This window comes from Bubalus kerabau, chromosome 13, assembly GCF_029407905.1.
Source record: "Bubalus kerabau isolate K-KA32 ecotype Philippines breed swamp buffalo chromosome 13, PCC_UOA_SB_1v2, whole genome shotgun sequence".
NCBI lineage: Eukaryota > Metazoa > Chordata > Mammalia > Artiodactyla > Bovidae > Bubalus > Bubalus kerabau.
The window spans coordinates 5,866,174-5,886,883 of NC_073636.1; the positions used below are offsets into that span (position 1 = coordinate 5,866,174).

The 20,710-nt window shown below is 42.2% G+C and overlaps 1 protein-coding gene across 6 annotated transcripts in view; it reads left to right on the forward strand.

The window, feature by feature from the left end:
* Nucleotides 1–20,710, forward strand: part of BTBD3 (BTB domain containing 3) — a 33,776-nt gene extending 13,066 nt beyond the window's left edge. For 2 of the 6 annotated variants that reach the window (XM_055543405.1, XM_055543403.1), the window contains exons 2-5: nucleotides 11,602–12,534; nucleotides 12,996–13,086; nucleotides 13,635–13,753; nucleotides 16,792–20,710. In XM_055543405.1, coding sequence (XP_055399380.1) covers nucleotides 12,197–12,534; nucleotides 12,996–13,086; nucleotides 13,635–13,753; nucleotides 16,792–17,824 — 1,581 coding nt within the window. In that variant the 5' untranslated portion in view covers nucleotides 11,602–12,196 and the 3' untranslated portion in view covers nucleotides 17,825–20,710. Of the gene's footprint in view, nucleotides 1–845; nucleotides 1,526–11,526; nucleotides 12,535–12,995; nucleotides 13,087–13,634; nucleotides 13,754–16,791 lie in introns of those variants that run through there. The other 4 variants (XM_055543407.1, XM_055543404.1, XM_055543406.1 and 1 more) reach the window with 4 other exon arrangements.

Below are 20,710 nucleotides of genomic sequence, written 5' to 3' on the forward strand. Positions count from 1 at the left end.
ATGCAAAACAATGTGTTTACTTCATCCCACCTTCAAAAAAAATGTGTTCCTCCAGCCAGTTGAACTTGTTATTTAGAAATTCAAGCTATGTTTTTTGCCAGTACACAATTCAAGCCATTACTTCTTAGCAGTTTAATCCTACTAATGCTTTTAAAAATCGCTGCCGGTGGTAAGACTGGAATAAACACACCAGCAAGAGACTGCAGCCATGGCTAGGCTGTTCAGCTCCTCCACTGTTGATGGAATCATTTCCGTTAATGCTTACTCCAGTAATGTCAGATAGTATGTAAACTGAAGTTGAGAATTCTTTATTTTTGGGGGAAAAAAACAAACACGTGATTACTTAACACTCCAGTTCTTTACAGTAGAGTGTTTTCATGGAGGCACGCACATGTTAAGAAGTGAGTTTTTCTGTTTGTGCCTATGCTGTGCAGTAATCTGAAGTGTGACATTGCCTGTCCCTAGCTGTGTGGCTTGTTTGCAGGATGGGGGTGAGTTTCCAGACTATTCATATACTCAGCCCTAAACACACAAGCCTGTTTTATTACTTTGTTGGAAGATTGGGTGTGTCTAATGTAGTGGAAATTCACCCATTCAATATTACGTACAAACGAAACACATTTCAAAGCCACATGTAAACGTCTTTTTAATTACCCATTTTTTAAGATTATTCATATGACTGCTTTCCTTCTTTCATGTGAGTTGCTGAGAATTTATTATCCTTCCTAGTACATTAAATCACTAAAATTCTCTACTGGTGCTATGAATAAATATGCTAGACCATGAGCTGAGACCAGTTGATAAAGGCAGCTTTGTCCTGGTAACGGAGTCTTGATCCTCATTAGCCCACACTTCTCGCTAAGTGTGTGAAGATCTGTCTTCCAGTAAGTTTTAGATGGTAATGAAGCGAAGCCTTGGTCTGAGTGCATGTGGGGACTTGCTTTAAGTCGAGCTTTAATATTTTCAGTTGAACTAGATGCTCGGTGGATGCAGGGTTATAAAGCTGTGTTTGTGCTCAGACATGTTCAGGGAGCCTCAGGACACTGTTGCCCAGATGTCTCAGTTCTTGACTGATGTCTCTTGTGGCTTCACCGCCCTCCGCTTCAGCCCAGGGCCAGTTGCACTCCCTGAGGCAGTCTAGGGCTCCAGGTGGATTGAGAAGTGCTGCACTCGCTCTTTCCTGCTGTAGAGCAGCTGGAAGGCAGCTGTGGGAGTGGTGCTGTTGGGTCTTGCTGGGAGGCCCTCGGAGAACTCACCTCATCAGACCACCTAAGGCAGTTGAAACGTGAGGCAATGTGTCTTGTGGAGGCCCGGAGACCCTCCCTGTCAAGTTGTCTCAGGACTGCATTGTGAAGGACGGTCGGCTTCTAACAGTGAGGATAGCAGGAAGCAGCAGGCTCATTTCAGTTCGAGAACAGTCTTGTTTGTAAAGGGAGTCAATGAAGAGGACAGGTCACAGGCCTTGGAGGCAGGTCGTGGAGATCCAGAATGCACTGCAAACTGTGGCTTCCCCTCACCGAGAAAGGTGAGGCAAGATTTCTTTTATTTATTTTTTTTGTGGATAGGTGCTTGGTGCGGACTTCTAGCATGCTGATGCGAGGACGGGCCTCCCTTCTTCCCGTGATGACCTCTTTAGGTAGAGCAGCACAGAGCAGTTGGTTAAGACCTGGCCACATGCCACTTAGATATCACTTTTCATTTCCTTTTTATGCCATATTTTAAATTCTTTGGAACAGTGCTGCATTAAAGAAATACTGACCTCGGCCAGGTCTCCTGTACTGAATGCTCAGTGGATCGCGGCGTCCCTACAGCTGGCTAGTGGAGTGCTTATGCGGAGGCCTGGCTCTTGTAAATTTGATCATCCTTTTCAGAGACTGTCAGCTCTGCCGTGGTTTGGTTCCAGTCATCATCATAACAGTAGCTCTTGTATGAGTCCATGCAGTTCTTGACTGTGATGAAATGGTTGCCTCTCCGAGTGTTAACTAAAACAAAAATCCCAAACCAAAAATTTGAGGTACTAACAGTTAAGTTGCTACTTTTTGAAGATGTATTTTGACTTGAATGCTTTTAATTTGCTCATTGTAGTTAAGATGCACATGTAAACACTTTGCCTATTTGTATGTGGTGTGGAGTTTGGGGAGACCCGAATTTGAGTACATGTTTTCCTGAATAGTCTTGATTTTCTAAGTGAGGCTTACTTGAGCATTGTTTTACAAGCAGTTGTTTTATTCTATATCTCTGGGCAGTTCAAGTATTGACCTACTTAAAGAGTAGCTTTTAATTAAAAAAAAAACTTGGTGAATATATTATTAGAATGGAATTTTTGTTTGAAACACCTTACTTTCTTAGTTCTGACACAGGCAATGAAACTAAGTATTCTGCTAAGTCGCTTCAGTCGTGTCCGACTCTGTTGCATGAAAGTGAAGAGTGAAAGGGACGTCGCTCAGTCATGTCTGACTGTTTGCGACCCCATGGACTGCAGCCCACCAGGCTCCTCCATTCATGGGACTTTCCAGGCAAGAGTGCTGGAGTGGGGTGCCATTGCCTTCTCCGAAACTAAGTATAGAAACCCCTCAACTTTAATTCTGATTAGAACAGCGTGAGAGATGGAAGCAACAAGGGGTTCTTCAGTGGTGCCAAATAATTACTCCTGCAGCAAATGGTGGCGGTCTCTGAATGTTACTTGGTGTTGATACAGTTAAGGTTATGCCAACATTTACAGTCAGTGTGCCTTTGTATTGTGTCCTTCAAAGCATCATGGGGGAATTGTAGACTTTAAAGCTAATTAAAAGTAGCATAAAACATACTTTTTTTATTTGGACTTAAAGCAGAAACAGATTTTACTTTGAGTTTTTGCCAGAAGCTGGTTTCTATAATAACCCTCTGTCACAGGCTTTTAATTCTATTTGGATTATTTGTTAGAAGATATTTTTGTGGCTTAGTATAGAAATGCATGTGCGTTTTTCATTTTCATTTGGTGGTCTCCACTCCAGAAAGATAGGGTAAAAGTTGGCCTGAAGGTCCCTGGTGATTTCAGATGTGTTTGTGTTTTCCTGTAGCACGGTTTCTCTCTGTGTAGCACATCTCTTATTTTTAGATCTTGTATTGTTTGCCTAAAATAACTATTTCATTCTCGTCACATACAGTATAAAATGAAGGAAGGCATTTCATTAAATAGTAATTAATTGAGGCCCTTGTGGACATGTGTGGTGATGGTCAAAACACAAAACTGATAACTCGTCTTTTCTGTGTGGCTTTGCTACAATAGGAAATGAAATTTTTTCTTTTACTCTGGCCTTGCCTTTGAGTCTCCTCCTGCTTTTACAGTGGTAAAAGTATTTAGGGTAACACATAACCCTTCCTTCAGGTACCATGGGTGGTGTAGTGCGTTGAGGGAGCAGAGCTGTGTTGCTGCTGCTGCTGCTGCTGCTTAGTCGCTAAGTCGTGCCCAGCTCTTTTGCGACCCCATGAACTGGAGCTCTGCAGGCTCCTCTGGCCACGGGATTTCCCAGGCAGGAATACTGGTCCGAGTTGCTCTTTCCTTCCCCAGGGGATCTTCCTGACCCAAGGATTGAACCCACATCTCCTGCATTGGCAGGCGGATTCTTTACCGCTGAGCCACCAGGGAAGCTCTGGGGGAGAGGAGAAGTGAAGTGAAGTCGCTCCGTCGTGTCTGACTCTTTGTGACCCCATGGACTGTAGCCCACCAGGCTCCTCTGTCTGTGGGATTCTCCAGGCAAGAATACTGGAGTGGGTTGCCATTTCCTTCTGCAGGAGATCTTCCCCACCCAGGGGTTGAATCTGGGTCTCCCGCATTGCAGGCAGGTGCTTTGCCGTCTCAGCCACCAGAGCAGTGCTTATTTCTAAGTGTCATTGAGTGACTTAGGGCAAACACACATAGTGATGTGACTAGTATTTGGGAATCTTATTTTATCTTGAAGAGCATTTTCACTACCTTGTGGAGGTTGGGGAAGTTGGTTTGCAACACCTACCCTGTTGCTAGGCCTTCCCAGGTGGCACCAGTAATAAAGAACCCGCCTGCCAACGCAGGAGAGGTAAGAGATTCAGGGGTGATCCCTGGCTCGGGAAGACCCTCTGGAGAAGGAAATGTCAACTCACACCAGTATTCTTGCCTGGGAGATCCCATGGCCAGAGGACCCTGGCGGGCTACAATCCATAGGGTCACAAAGAGCATGACTGAGCATGCATGCACTCACCCTGCTAACAACCAGAACTGATACAGAACACCTGGTTTGAAGGCTGTTGGGATTTCTTCTTCCTGTTCCATGTGCCCTTCGGGAAAGGGTGACTTCATCTGATAAAGCCACACATTCCTTAGTTAAGTGCATAAGTGAAGAGGCCTTTGAATTTTAATGATCTGATTATGGAGATATTTTTGGTTATTATCTTCCAAATATCAGAAGAAAATACATATATACTAGCTAAAGTTAAAAAAAAAAAAAAACTTAGGAAAAATTGTTTTTCTTTTGACTAAAACATTGTTTTCCTCTTCTGTCAACTCAAGCCAACAGCAAACCTGGAGAAAGCTGCAGCCGTGGTGGGCAGGGCCTTCCCTTTGGCGTCTCCGATGGGATTAACGTCCCCTTTGGGGTCAGAGCAGCCCCCGCCTTGGGCCTTCTCAGAAGAGATCTCCTGAGGCCTGGCTTTAGTTTATCCAAAATAAGCTTTACCGTGTCATCCGTTGTCAACAGTAGTAATGTCAGATAAGAATTTCGGTTATATATGAATACTTTATCAAATGACTACGTGATGAAAGCGCGATTATTCTGATGTAGTTCAGCCAGAATACTGAGCTGTCGTCATCTTACCTGGTTAGCAGGATAATTAGCCAAGCTAAAGAAGAGAGCCCTTTTTTTTTCCTTTTGAATTATGTATCTTTTACTTTATTTCACTGACTGTAAGGAGCCATCAGTTGTAAGGTATGCCTTTATGTACCAACAAGAACGTGGAGGAGCTTAAAGTTATAGAATGCCATCAATTATAAGATTCAACCCAATTTCAGGGATGTTAAAATGTTGGGGGGGGCGGTGAGAGAAAAAGGAATCTTACAATTAGTAAATTGTAATACATGTCTATATAATACATAGAGTTTTAGGTGGGTTTTGATCATAATCATAATGTTAAAATATAATGAAGACTATATCAAACAAATCATTATTTCTGCCAAACATTATACAGATTCTTTAATTCTAGAAATCTAGATAAGAGATTATGTAGTCAGCAAGTTTACACATGAGGAGACTTAATATGAGATCATCCAGAGTACATGTAAATTAGCAATTGATTACCTGGTGTACTAAAGTATCTTAAACTTTACAAAAGAGATCATAGTAGTAGTCTTTTAAATATCTATCATTAGAGTATCTTGTATGATATATTTTACATGGTCTTTTTCAGGATCACCTCATTTAACATATGATAGAGAATGATTTGGCATTTAGATGAGTTAATAGTGCAAACAAAGTACACCCAGACACAGCTATAATCATCAAATATCGTGTTGAAATTTTAAAAGAATCATTGTTCTTGCCTTCACAGAATTGTCACATTCTGCCTTTGGACAGTTTACCCAAATGTAACGTACAGTTTAAGGTTGAATGGGACTTGGTGAGGAGGAAATGACACAAAGGAAATGCAGCGAAAACAGCCCATGAGCTTTCTCCCTCCAGCCACATGAAGGCATGCCTTGCCCGAGGGTTTGTCTTAGCTTCATCATACTTCATGCTAGAATTCACATCGGGTCATTGTTGAGAGGCCAAACTGAGTTGCTGCTGTGGACATTGCTAGTGGCTCTGGACTGCCTGCTGCTTTGGGCTCTCTCAGGAGGAGGGCACAGCTGGGCATCTGCCAGTAGGTGGTCTTGAAGTCCAGGGACACTCAGCCTGGAGTGTGTCTTCCAGGGCCACAGTTGAGCGTTGGGTGGGACCTGGTCACAGTGCACCCCAGACCTCCTGATTGAGCCTCACCTGCAGCTTCGGAAGGAGAGGTGCAGCAGCCCAGGGCCAGCGTGGTGGAGCCAAACGAGCCTGCGGATGGATGAAATGTCCATGCTGTAAAGCAGGAAGATGAGGAGGGCAGGGAGCCAGATTAATCTTTGGGTGTTTGTGTTTTGAAAGATTGTATCACAAATGTTCCCTGCTTTGGGTACCCTTGTTGCTAATAGTGGAAATTTACCTTTGCAGAGTGTTTTCAGCTTTTATCAAAGTGCTTTCACAGACCTGTAATCTTGCCTTTCAGGATCATCCTGAAAGGAGTGAGCTGAGTGGAATCACCCCATTTCACAGACTAGGAGAAGGAGGCTCACAGATTCTGAGTAACTAACCCTAAGGTCATGTATTATTGGCACTTACTTTTTTCACTATACTACGTTGCCAATGCTTGACTCAATATTTATTTCCAAATTTAGCACACATATAGTCTTGTTTTCCAGCAGCTGCTGCTATCTTTAGGAACTGTCAACATTTTGTCACTTATATATGTACTTTTTCCCCTCCAAAATCACAGGCATAACTTTTGCTCAGTATTGAAGAGAAAAATAAGCAAAACCAAAACACTGTTCCATCGTAAATGTATCATTAGTCTTCTCTGTTAGGTTCTGGAAATGTCCAGCCTACCTTCTTTAAACTTCAGTCACCTTCCCTGCTGTAGCTATAAACCAAATACAAGTCCAGGCAGGAGTGCAGGGTTAGAGCAAGTTAAACAAGAGTTGCTAGTGCTGTTAGTTGTTGACATAGGATTTGTTGGTGCTAACCGTGAATGGCTGGTTTTCTAATTTTCATTTTGTTGGAGAGCCTGTTCTGTTACTGCTTCCTCATGACTGCTGTGCTCCTGGGTTCCTTCCTGTTACAGGTCCTCTGCATTTCTTTCCAGAAAGGGGCTTCACATTTGTCTAGCAGTTTCTTCCTGCAGGGCAGACAGTATGTGTATGTTCATGGTTTTCATAGCTGTAAATTTGGATCTATAGTTTTCTTTTAAAATAGATTGGAAATACAAAGATAAAGCATTACATAAGGATGTGGGGTGATTACTGTGGGCGAAAATTAGAGTGACTAGAACAGACACAGTTGAAAAAGCAGTCAGGGAATCTGCACCTTAGTCCAGACATTGCCCACAACCTAACTGTGGAGTTTTCTCAAATCCCTTCATCTTCTGGACCCCTTGCATTAAATCATTGCTCTCATATTTTTAGTTCCAAACCTTTCTCAAGTCCCCCAACTGAATAAACTAGATTCTCCTATATAAAGGTAGTTCAGTTTAGTCGCTCAGTTGCCTCCGACTCCTTGCGACCCCATGGACTGCAGTGCACGAGGCCTCCCTGTCCATCACCAGTTCCTGGAGCTTGCTCAAACTCATGTCCATCAAGTCAGTGATGCCATCCAGCCATCTCATCCTCTGTTGTCCCCGTCTCCTCCTGCCTTCAGTCTTTCCCAGCATCAGGATCTTTTCCAGTGAGTGAGTTCTTTGCGTCAGGTGACCCAAGTTTTAAAGTTTCAGCTTCAGCATCAGGCCTTCCAGTGAATATTCAGAACTGATTTCCTTTAGGATTGACTGGTTTGAGCTCCTTGCAGTCCAAGGGACTCCTTTCAGTCCAAGGGATATGAAGGTAGGGTGTCTGGCAAACCTTCCAGTGGTAAGGAAGATGAACTAAGTGAGTTTAAATCCTGTTCATAGTTTTATTATTACTGGGAATTGGATGGAAAGAGATAAAAGTGATTGAACTTTCTGGCAGTTACAAAATTATCTGAAATCCACTGCTGTTAGCTAACCTTTTAAGCTTGGCTTCTAATCTTGGTCACCCTTGCATGCCCGACACCTAATATACTGCATGATCAGCATGTTGTATTTTGAGAATACTTTCATAAAAAATTGATGGGCTTCTTGACTTGACCTGTTTATTTACTTTATTAGGGCAAATTAACCATGTCTCATAACAGCTTTGAAAATTCAGGACATGTAGGAACAAGTGATATGCTAGACAGAAAGAAATTTTAGAGGTGAAATTTGATGGTAGATACTGGGCTGGTATTCTTTATTCTTCAACCCAGTGGGTATTCAATATTCTTTATTCTTGTAACCCAGTGTTTCTGGGTTACAGATTGAATACAGGGGGTTTTAACTATTTGAAGTTAATTTCAAGGGAAGGAAAGAAGCCATTATTTGTGTTTAATAAATAAACTATAGAAATAAAAGCAGAAAATAAAAGTGATATGATGAATATTTTGACTATTCAAATTAACCTGAGATTTCCATAACATTTTATGGTGTTCTGCATCATAAATTATTCTAAAAGACAGATATGGCTTCTCTTTTCAAAAAAATAAATGCAAACTCCCAATTTTGCGTGCAGTTTGAGGGGTTTCATGGGCTCCATTAGGTTGATGCAGCCTTGTCTTTTTCCTTATCTGGTGGCTCTTAATCCAAATTCCCGGTAGGAAAAAACCCTGGACGTTAAGCCTTAGAAGTCCTTAGAAATAATCTAGACCAGTGTTACTTCAGCTGTGGTCTTTAAGTCAAGTGACTGTATCAAAACCAATATTTAAAAGAAAAGAATAAAACAGAAAATATCATAGTATTTCATAACATGCCAAGCATAAGTTTAGTTTTGTAACCTGTGTTTTCATTTGTGTATAGATCTGTGTGTTTATGTGTGTCAGTACTAGGTCTGAAGACAAAAATAGATTTCTTATTGTGGATTGAGGATAAAGTTTGAGAAACACTCATCAATTCTGGATGAACCTCTTCACTGTGTAGGCGCTTTAAAGGCTAAATGATTTGTTCAGACACTGTCTCTGCCAGCACGCATGCACACATAAACACACACAGAGCTCTAATTTGTAGTGGCTAACCAGGACTGAACCAGACTATTTGATTGCTAATTGTGCTGTACCACAGTGCTAATTTTTTGAAATATAACTGTGAGGTAGATTATTTTAAAAATTAAGTTATTCATCTGTTCCACACTTGGCATTTTTTTTAATCCTTCATTTTTCCCACTAATTGTCTCTTTCATCACCCTTTAAAATACTTTGGGCTTGAGCTTCTTTTCCTGAGTATTGAAAAGTATTTGGGGGACTCCCCATTGGTCCTCTTAGTCTGCACATCTGAATCATAGAATCTGACTCTTAGGGGCTAATCAGAATTTCAGAACAAGACATGAAGGTTCAAAATGAAGTTATTTTGAATTATTTGTCCATTCATTTGAGAACTGAATGTGATATGTGGACCCAGATGTTGATACCTATCCTTGAGAAGACCTTACAACATTCCCTTATTCCCTTATACAAACCTCATCTGTATGAGGTTTTCTCAGACTTGAATGTCATAGAAATGACTTGGAGGGTTTTGTTGAAAACGCAGATTCTGATGCAGAAGCTGGCCGAGCCCGTGGTTTCTAGCAGCAGCCCCAGGAGATGCTGCTGCTGCGCCCTGGCCCACATGTGCAGGCGCAAGTGCCATGTACTGACTGCCTCATTAATGGTAAGAGGGAGCTCTCGGCAAGCTTTTGTCATGGTTTTATTAGCATTTTCATGCCTTTCCAAATTGGCTACAAAAATTAAAATGTCTTTCTTGTTTTTTAAAAACTGGATTAGTTTTTGTAGTGAAAGACACGTCTTTAAAACAGCCACGCTCCTCAGTCCCCACAGCCGAGAGGAAGGGCAGGGCCCCTCTTGGCAGCACTACTCTAGGTGATTCCAGTTTAACACACTTTTCCAAGCTTCTCCGCAAAACCTAACTTTCTAAATAAAGAGCATTTTCTAAAATATTGTATAATTTTCTTTCTTAAATTATTACGTGCACATTCTCCTTTATTCTAGCCACATAAGAGCAGTGTTTTTTTGTAGGCACAGGTGAAGGCTGTTGAACTATATGCAAAAAATGAATAAAACCCACAAAACTACATGCTTGTGTCTGCCTATTATACTTTTTCTATTTTGTCTTTCCAGCTGCTGGTAAGTCTGTCTCAAAAGCCTTCATTTCCCTTCCATTCTAATTGATTACTTCTGACCTAAAAAGCCAGCTACTAGATTTGTTAGAAATACGCAGGGAATTATGCCCAGTCAAAAGGAGCTGCCTGGCGTGGAGCCTGTCCTGGGAGGGTGGTGGTCAGGAAGCTCAGTAGCGCGGAGCCTGCGCGAGACCCTCTGGCTATAGTTGTATTCTGAGAAGGCAGCTCTGAAGGAACGCGCTCGCTCCTTCTCCGTGCCCTTCTCCATGGGGTTTGCTCCCTCCCTCTCTGTCGTTCTCGCTCACACACACACTCTGTGGTGAAGTGTGTTTGCAGGCAATTGGAAGTGTGTGTGCGTGCGTGCACGTTTACGTGTGTGTTCACCCTGTGACTGAGAAGGCGGTACACGTAGCACAAAAGCGGCGCTTCAGGGTCTGGACGAACCAGGGGTGAAGAACCTGCGCTAAAGACCATGGTTCTCTGCTCACAGTCTGTCCTGCAGAGGCTTTGTAAACAGGTCTGAGAATAAAAGGATGACAGTAAAGAGGGCATTCCTCGATTGACTTTAGTGATTCAGAGTCCCAGGGATTTAAGTGTGGTTTCCAGTGTGCTCTGTGTAGTAGATGGTTGGTTATAACCGCGACCGAAGGGCCCGTTCAGTGGACCCCGGCTGTCAGGCACTGGCTGTTCGGACGGCAGCGGTGCAGTGCTGGGCTGTGGTCCTGCAGGGGCGGCAGATGGGGCCGCCCCTGGGAGCAGCCAGAGTGCAGAGCTTGGCTCATCAGCCCCTGAAGGTACCTGTGCGTGTGTGGGGCCTGTCCTTACTCAGCAAAGCTAGAAACTGTTGGAGGGTTCACGTCTGTGGAAACCACACAGGAGTTGGTATTATTCTGATTCAAAGCAGAGGGAACCTGTTTGCATCTCAACTACACAGCATCAGAACATACATCATTTTGGATAGCCTTGTTAATGTGTGTTAGAATTTGAGGATTATACTCTTTAAAATTGTGATGAAGCTAAATGTAACCATACCATTTAGTTTGGATTTTTCGAAGTTCTGAACAGGACCCCATTTCACATATTTTTAGTGAGTTGTAACCTTTAAATGCTGATTACCAGATTGGTCTCATTTGAATCTTATTTTTACACCTAGAATGAGTTTTATGTTTCAGTGCAGCTAAACCTGCTGGTATCATTTTAGTCTAATTAACAGTATTTTGTGATCTGGGACTCCTATCAAACAAAGTTCATCGTAAGAACTAGAAAACCCTGGGAGGTAAAATGAACACATGACCTCATCTCCTGTTTTGCACTAGACTCTAACTTGCATTAAAAGAGACTAAAAATGGAGAAAGAAAATTTTCATTCTTTTATTACATTAAGCGTTAATAAATGTGTTTAATATGACTTCTCTATGTGTAATCCCTCTTAGCTGGTAAAATGGAGGGCTTTGTTTGAAGTACTAGAAACTAAATGCTGCCAGGAGAAGGATTTTACTAGAAACATAGAGTAGATATCAGTCCCTAAGCTTTGTTAATTGATCCTGCTTGTTTAACCAGGGAAATAAAAATGCACGTCTGCTGAAGAGAAGTCTGTGGACATAAACTCTTCCTGTTTTCAAATATGTTTCGTAGGTGTTTATCTTATTTAAACGTACAGACATATAGTAGCCAAGAGAATGTAACTGCTGTTCCTTTAACGTCAGAACCATGCACGCTACAATAGGTGTCACTGTTTGGCTTGGTCCAATCATGGTTGGTGACTTCAGCTATTGGCTCTGAGCACTGGCTGTCTGACTCCATCTGCAGGGCTGTAATACCTACTCTCCTCCGGTCCATTCACCACACAACTTCAGCCGGCTGAACAGACTCCCGCAGCTCCAGCACATCTTGCTAACCTAATTCAGAAAACAAGCACTACGGCTCTCTCTGCCTGTCGTCTCCTCTCAGTGTAGCATTTTCAGGTGATCTAGGAAACTGGGTTATTTTTATGAGCAAATAAGAGAAACAGGAATCATGATGGGGATGTATTTAACAGACCCAGTACTGGATAAAACTTAAAACCAGTGTCTCATTCAACATAGTAAAAAGGTCACCTTGCCTGCCTGAGAAAAGAAGCAAAATATCAGCTTGTTGGTTTCTGTTTTCATCTCAGCTCGTGCTAGCCTCTTTTCCCTGATGCTCGCACCGACTTGGGATATCTGGCTATAAAGAGAGACCTACTGTACTCATGGTAGATGACAAGGAAAGGAACATGAAATGTCTCACCTTCTTCTTGATGCTTCCAGAGACGGTAAAGAACAGGTCCAAGAAAAGCTCGAAGAAAACAAATCCCAGCAGCAGCAGCAGCAGCAGCAACAGCAGCAGCAAGTTGCCTCCAGTTTGTTATGAAATAATTACCTTGAAGACTAAAAAGAAGAAGAAGATGGCTGCTGATATATTCCCCCGCAAAAAACCAGCCAGCTCCAGCAGCAGCACTGTCCAGCAGTACCACCAGCAGAATCTCAGTAACAACAACCTTATTCCTGCCCCCAATTGGCAGGGGCTCTATCCCACCATTAGGGAGAGGTAAGTGCCGGGCCAGCATATTTACTTGAAAAGTTTTCCTGTGTTGAAGTCTCTGCTTTTACACAACCTGTAATGTATTTTAACATAAATCTGTGTTTCCTCTTTTCCCAGCAGCTTTATTGGTAATGGAAAACTGCCTTGTATCTTTTCCAGAGCAGTACAGCTGTTTTCCTCTTAGATAAAAATGTTTTTGTAAGCTGTAACATTTAAGTGACAGGGTTGTGTCTTTGGGTTATAGGAGATAGAAACCTCTTATTTGTCCTTAAGTCTAAAAAAAAGTTTGGATAACTTTTTTTTTTTAAACTTTAGTTACTTCCATGTGTTTGCAGTGATTACAAATGCAGTTGTATAGTTGGAACCTTTATTTGTAGTTTTACCCCGAAGTTACTCTTTCCTGGGTTTTTTATGTTAGGGAGGGGGTGTTACAATGCTGTGAATTAATGAATTGCCTCTGTTTATAGAAATGCGGTGATGTTCAATAATGATCTGATGGCAGATGTACATTTTGTGGTTGGGCCACCAGGTGGGACTCAGCGGTTGCCAGGACACAAAGTAAGCAACAGCTGCATTACCGGTTTCGCCCTGAGCTCTCCACAGAGGGACCCTCTCCCTGATCCCGGAACGGGGCTGGGCAGCTCGCAGGCAGTGCTTGGTTTCCCCCCATCACAGAGCAGGCACAACCTCTCCAGAGGGCCCTTGGCCACGCTTAATTTTTTTTTTTTTCTTTGTTTCCTTCTACCCTGCTTTATATCCCCCACAAAAACATGCCCTCTTCACTCCCCAGTCATGGGAAGTTGTTGTGATAGGTTTGGAAAGTCATATGCTGACCCTTCTCCTAGAAATCAGTTAGATATGCTTTTATTTATTTTATAATGAGGGACCTTGTGTATTAATCTGTGAAAGCCTTGATAATTAGCAGCACAGAGACTGGTTTGCATGAACTTCTGTCTTTTGCTTTCACAGCCAGATCCTCTGGACCTTGGCTTTGTCTGTAGAGCAGGTGTTAGGTACTCTGATCACTTTAGAGTTGTTTTTCTGGAATGATTTGCTGAAAATGTTTTCAATTTGGTGCATGAAATAAGATTTCCCCTTCTTCACAGTACGTTTTAGCTGTTGGGAGCTCTGTGTTCCATGCAATGTTTTACGGAGAACTTGCCGAGGACAAAGATGAGATCCGAATACCAGATGTCGACCCTGCTGCTTTTCTCGCCATGCTGAAGTAAGCATCACGCGTATGTTTTCAAAGAGTTTGTTTCTGTTGTGTTTGTGCTCTGCTGGCTTCACAGTTAAGTGTAACTTCCAGGTAATACAAAAGAGAGGCCGATAAAGAAAGAGGGTGCTGCTTTACCTAATAAATGTTTTCAAAGAAAACTCCTGTGCATCTTTCCATGGAAAGCATGTGGAATGAAGCAGGCGTTTCTAAGCACACCTTGGCGTGGGATCTGGGAGCAAGAGGCATACAGTGATTTCATCTTTAATGACTTATAATTAAAAATAACTTTCTGGTTAGGGATTATCTAATAGAGTATGTTCTCTCTGTGTGTGAAGTCTTTAAGAACACATAAATTATATTTTGGTGTCACAGTTCCAGAAATTGTATGCATTATTTAAATCCTACCAGTTAGGAGGTTTTTGAGTTTTATAGGAGTTATTGTCTCCTATCAGCAAATATAAAATTAATTATCTGATCTTGATGCACACGTACATACACATGCTCTCACATAAAGTCACATACCATTTCTCAAGGGTAAGAAGTAAGAAGCATTTGCATTTTGTAGTAAAGGAGAAATTTTTGAAAGATTTGATTAATTTTCTATAGTTTTATACGGATTTGTTCAGAAAAACTTTAATTGGTCATTCAGAAATACAGTTATAAGATATACATTTTTTTTAAAAATAGTTTTCTATCTCATGAGTCTTTTTCAAAATCCAGTACATGTTAACCAGATAAATAGAATCTTCTTCTGTGACATGGGTTGATGCTGGAGAGTGTTATAGTCTACAGTGTGTGATTAGAGTCCAGTGATTATTCTAAGTGATGTTTAGGTGATTTTTGTTGAGCCTTATTCTAGCAGACCAAAGTGTATCAGAGTTCAAGGTTATATGCTGTTGTGGGGATGTTGAGTCATTGGAGTGCATTACAATGTATGTTGAAAAAAAATTATTCATTGGGTCAAGTTGGACAGTAATGCCACAAACAGTTAAAATGTTAATATATATTGTTTTCTGCCTACTGAAAAATAAGTATTATAGTTAATTCCTGAACTTTAAAGTGTTGTAATTCTTTATTTATAGTCTAGTTTTGAAATCCATCTGCTACTCTTAACTTTCACAGTGGGAGAGGTTGGAAAATTAGAGGCAAATGAGCATGTAAAGTACCAAAACATAAACTAATCTACCACTTTCAGCCAACAGAGACTTTATGACTTTTGTAATGTCTTAAAGACCTACTTGCAGAAACCTGTCTTACCTGTAGGAATTTTTGTGTGCTGTTTTCCCCGTGACGTTAGCTGTGTATATTTGACATTGTTTCTGTGCAGAGGAGAATGCTGACACTAGTCCGGTGTTTCGGCGTCACTGTAGTCAAGTAGAGTGTTCTGTTGCTGCAGAAATATGTACATAATTAGAAAGCCCGAGTATTAGTCACAAAGTTCCATTTCACCAAAGCCGTTTGATTCATCATTTGACAAGCATCTTTTCTTATAAATGTGTTGCCTAGAATATATCTTGACACAGCTTTTAAAATTATACGTGCAGTCCACATAAAGCGGCGAGAATCAGAAGGATAGCAGGTGCCGTTTACTGCCGTGCCATGCTGGATCAGCACTGCATGATCACCTGGGCGAGCGGAGGCCAGGCTTGCTTCACCCCTGCCTTGTGGGTGAAGCACCAGTACTCCTGGAAAGGGCATTGTCAGGAAGGAGGAGAAGACTGCTCACTTGCCCGTTCCAGGGTGAGAGCTGCAAAGTGCTGACCCTGCTGCAGAGTCCTCCTACGGTCCCCATGCTCCGGTCAGAGCATCACTGCTGCGGGTATTTTGTCCAGCAGTCTTGCCATCTTGCCAGTAGCTGTCTTAGTCTCAGAGACAAGGAAGGGCTTCCTCGGCGCAAAAATGCAGCTTCCATTTGTGATTGCGGTCCTTTTTCTCATTGCCATCCTTATATTTTTTGTATTTTCTTCCAGAAGCCCTCTAATTTCTTGTTTCACTAAGGAAAACTTAATAGCAAGTTGCTAAACACCTTAGCTAGAAATTTTTTAAAAATTATGTTTATTAGTATATATTTTTCACCTGTGTGCAGTTCTCACTGACTTATCTCTTGATCAACAATAGAATATGAAAGAAGCAGATGATTTCTACCTTGACATACCATCCTGGGAGATTGCCACTGTCCCCCAAAACAGTAAGAAGTGTCTCCTGAAATACAGACACTTCAGAGAAGCACACAAATAGTGCATATTTAGACATTTTTATTTGTCTTTTAATTAAATATATCTAGAAATAATGTATTCTTTAATTCTGAAAGTGGAAGGAATGTGTGGAGGAGAGGAAAGAATTTAGAGTTTAAAAAAAAAGCAGATACAAAGCCTGCATTGGATTCTACATAAAGTTAACTGTGAGATAGCATCAAGCATCGAAGCCCATACTTAAAAAATCCATTGAACTTGGGACTACTTGAAAAATACCATTTTAAGATCAGATTTTATTTTGTGCTTCAGGAAAATCCAAGTCATTCTTAATTAAAAGCATCAAGATGCAATCATTGCTAACATTATAGTATTAAAGATATTTGTTTCCATCTGAATGCACAGAAACACTTTTAAGTAAAACTATATACATATATTTCTCCTAAAACATGGGGATTATTTCTAATATAATACAGTATATATATATAAAATATATAATTTTGCTATTTTTTCCCTAATATTAACTGTCCTTGATCTAAGTCCTTTCTCAAACAGTTCTCAAATCCTCAATTTTTTCTCCCCCCTTTGAGAGGACAGGGAACATAGCTGTAAAATAGAGGCTAGAATGGTTGCATGACGTTAATGTCTTTAATTATACACACTTTCTACTAAATTGAAGTGTTGATGATTTATGAATGTATTTCAGATGTTGCTGTAATGTCTAATCATTTTTGTAATAACTGTCACTTAAGATGATTTTCTTGGAACTAACTTGAAAGTAGCTGCATCTTTTCTTGCTGGACACGGTCATTTGGTGAAAATTCCATTTACACGCCGGACTCTTTCTTGCAGATACATCTATTGTGATGAAATTGACTTGGCTGCTGACACGGTCTTGGCCACTCTTTATGCTGCCAAAAAGTACATCGTCCCTCACCTCGCCAGGGCCTGCGTCAATTTCCTGGAGACCAGCCTGAGCGCCAAGAACGCCTGTGTGCTCCTGTCCCAGAGCTGTTTGTTCGAGGAGCCGGACCTCACCCAGCGCTGCTGGGAGGTGATCGACGCCCAGGCCGAGCTGGCGCTCAAGTCCGAGGGGTTCTGCGACATCGACTTCCAGACCCTGGAAAGCATCCTCCGCAGGGAAACTCTGAATGCCAAAGAAATTGTGGTCTTCGAGGCCGCGCTCAACTGGGCTGAGGTGGAATGCCAGCGACAGGATCTGGCTTTGAGCATTGAGAACAAGCGCAAGGTGCTGGGCAAGGCGCTGTACTTGATCCGCATCCCGACCATGGCCCTGGACGATTTCGCCAACGGTGCTGCACAGTCTGGCGTCTTGACTCTGAACGAGACCAACGACATCTTCCTTTGGTACACGGCGGCCAAGAAGCCCGAGCTGCAGTTCGTGAGCAAGGCCCGCAAGGGGCTGGTGCCACAGCGCTGCCACCGCTTCCAGTCCTGCGCCTACCGGAGCAACCAGTGGCGCTACCGGGGCCGCTGCGACAGCATCCAGTTCGCCGTGGACAAGAGGGTCTTCATCGCGGGCTTCGGGCTGTACGGCTCCAGCTGCGGCTCGGCCGAGTACAGCGCCAAGATCGAGCTCAAGCGGCAGGGCGTGGTCCTGGGGCAGAACCTCAGCAAGTACTTCTCGGACGGCTCGAGCAGCACGTTCCCTGTGTGGTTCGAGTACCCGGTGCAGATCGAGCCGGACACCTTCTACACGGCTAGCGTCATCCTGGACGGCAACGAGCTCAGCTACTTCGGGCAGGAGGGCATGACGGAGGTGCAGTGCGGCAAGGTCACCGTGCAGTTCCAGTGCTCGTCGGACAGCACCAACGGCACGGGCGTGCAGGGCGGCCAGATCCCCGAGCTCATCTTCTATGCCTGAGCGCACCGGCTCCCCACTTCACGCTCAGCTCGGCTGCAGCCAGCCATCTGCGCGGGCTGTTCGTAAGGAACAGAGCTATGCGCCGGTTCTGATTTCTTTCAACCTTTTTCGTTATGTACAGGCAAAAATGCAGCACTCAGCTTTTAACTGTATGTCGGAAAGCCAAATTCTTAGCAAGGCTTGTGGTTCTTAAGAGTTGCACCTATCCTACCCGGGGAGATTTTGCATTCTTTTCCGACTGCCCCACTGACCTCTCAGTTTAAGAAGATTTTTGGATCACCTCAGATTTCCTTTTGGGCTTTATTTTGACAAAGAGAAAGAAATACTCTAAAGTAACAGTAGCAATTATTTTTAAACGGAAATCCTCCCTCTCCCCAAACAGATAAACCTCAGTGTACAATTTTGAAAGACATTTTGCTTGATAATAAGTAATAATTTAGAAAGTAGACAGTAGTCATCTTTACCTTTATTTCCTTTTAAATATTTTGGGCATTTGCTTTGGACATTGCTTTTTCTTAAATCCTAAATTCATAAGTTTGTTAAATTTTTAAACTGCAGCTGTCAACGGAAGGTAAAACAAGTAAGAAACAAGCAGATTTGTGTTCTTTCAGTTTAGAAGACAGGCAATTCCAGTACAGAGGCTTCCTTTAGAAGTAACAAAATTGCAAAACTTTATTGTCAACTAGAGAAAAATTGCAGGTCTGTTTACTGACACTAAAATAGTCTTAAAAGGAAGCCTGAAAAAGTCCCACATGACAAATAGTTTAATTGATGGCACATTATAATCCAGAGTTTGAAAAAGTCAAGCTCTTTTCTCCCTGCTTAGCTTCTGATCCCTGCCACTTGCTGGTTTTCAAAAGTTGTACTGTATAGAATTCCTATTCCCCCATTCCCATGAAGAGAGGACCAAACGATTTCCTCAGATGAATAGAATAACGGTTAGTTTTGTAGTGCCACATGTTAATGTAATAAGATACTTTATGCATTGATTTTTTATTTTTAATCTGAAATATATTTTACTTAATCTGCTTTGACCACACTGTCTCTTCTTCGTTAATTATGATTCTGTCCCATTCCTGGACTGCTAGAATCTGGCCTGTGACCATCTGAACGAGCCAATATATGCCTGCAGGGTTTTTAAAAAGTAGTCTGGAGTAATAAACTCGATGATACCTTAATGTTCACTGCCTCAACATCACATCCAGTTCTCTCTTTTTTGTTTTTTTTCCCATGGATAGTGTAAACAAAGAGGGAAAAGCTCGTCAAAACATTCTCCTTCAGCAAAGGCTTGTGCTGGCTTAGTGCCCGTGACCCTAGTGGTGTACACTGCGGTCGCTCCCAGCTGAAGTATCCACGTGTTTCTGGGTAACTTTTCTGCCCAGTGTGATCCTGAGATGGCTTCCCCGCCACCCAGAGTGTGGTCCCTGGCCACCTCCTTCTCCTGTTCTGAGCCCGAAGCTGGCTCTGGAGCGGGGGCTAGTCCCGGGGTGGGTGTGTGCGTGGGTGCCCGTGCGCATGCGGTGCGCGCCGGCTCAGGAGCTGTCTCCTGCTGCCCGGCCAGCGGGGCTGGGACAGAAGGGGCCCCCTGCCGGGCCCACGCGGCCCGCAGAGGGGGACTGCCTGTGCTTCTGGGCCGCTTCTCTCCCGTAGACGTGGGCTGCTGCTTCGGCCGGCTTCCCCGATGGAGAAAAACACTGGATTACAGAAATGCTTTAATCGTCTTTGCCCTTACCTATGTCTGTTAGCATGGAGGGTCAGAAGCTGTTACCAGTGATTAACAGATGAGTGCTCCCAGGACAAGCTTCCAAAATTATCTAACAGTTATTTCTTATTAGCAAGATGACAGGTAGTAGTTGTGGCAAACCGTCTATGAAACGGAGGTAGGTTTTCAATTAAAAATATTTCTACAAAGGGTTTTGTTTATAAATTATGGTTAAACATTTTGGTAACTCATAGCTACCTTGCAATTGGTAGACTATAGATTTACCTGATTGGAAGGCACTTATTTATAAGCCAGAGGAGAAGAAACTTTTTAGCACTAATTTCATCATACTAGATTGTTTCGGAGGGGAATGTGATAACCTTGTTCATTCAGTAACACCCATGATCAGTGCTCCTATTAGTAGCTACCCTCCAGAGGCTGGGAACCTGTTGGGTGAGAGCCCCATGAGATCCTATATATGGAAGACCTTATGGAAGAACTTAATTTTATGATAATTGCTGTCACTTGAAGAAAAAAAAAATCCATCATCTGATTGGCTGGTGCCAAGAGCTGTGGTATAAATTTGAAGATTGTATTTAAAATAAGAAAATGTTATCTTTTAAATCCTATTCTCCCTTCTGCATTTTCAATGACATGGAATTAAGGCTAATATGCTTGCTTTATTTTCTTTGGTAATCTCAAATTTTGTAGCTTTCAAAACTAGAAACCATTGTTCTGACAAGGCAGGCAACTGTAATGCATAAACATGATTTTATTAAACACTGCCCTGTAGATGCTTTTCCCCACGTATCTGGCAGTCTTTGTTGTCGTTTATATCCTGGGGATAAGGGGAACTAGGCTAGCAGTTCTAATGTAACATTCTTTAAGCATATCTTAATATAGTATTTAAGTAAATGGTCTAATTTCTACATAATATTGCACTGAACTGTCTTTTTTTTTTAAGGTGTCTAAATAAGCTTGCTAATTCAAGACACTAGCCAGTTGTGCATCAGAGTGCTTGAATTCAGGAGCTTACCGCATTATTTATGAAGGAAAAATATATAAATATGAAGTACCTCATGTTGAATGTTATTGTACTGTATTTTTAATGTAACAGTGCAGATCTTGTTAGACACATGAATGTGTATAATCATGTTAAATGCAAATAAAATAAAACCGGTTCA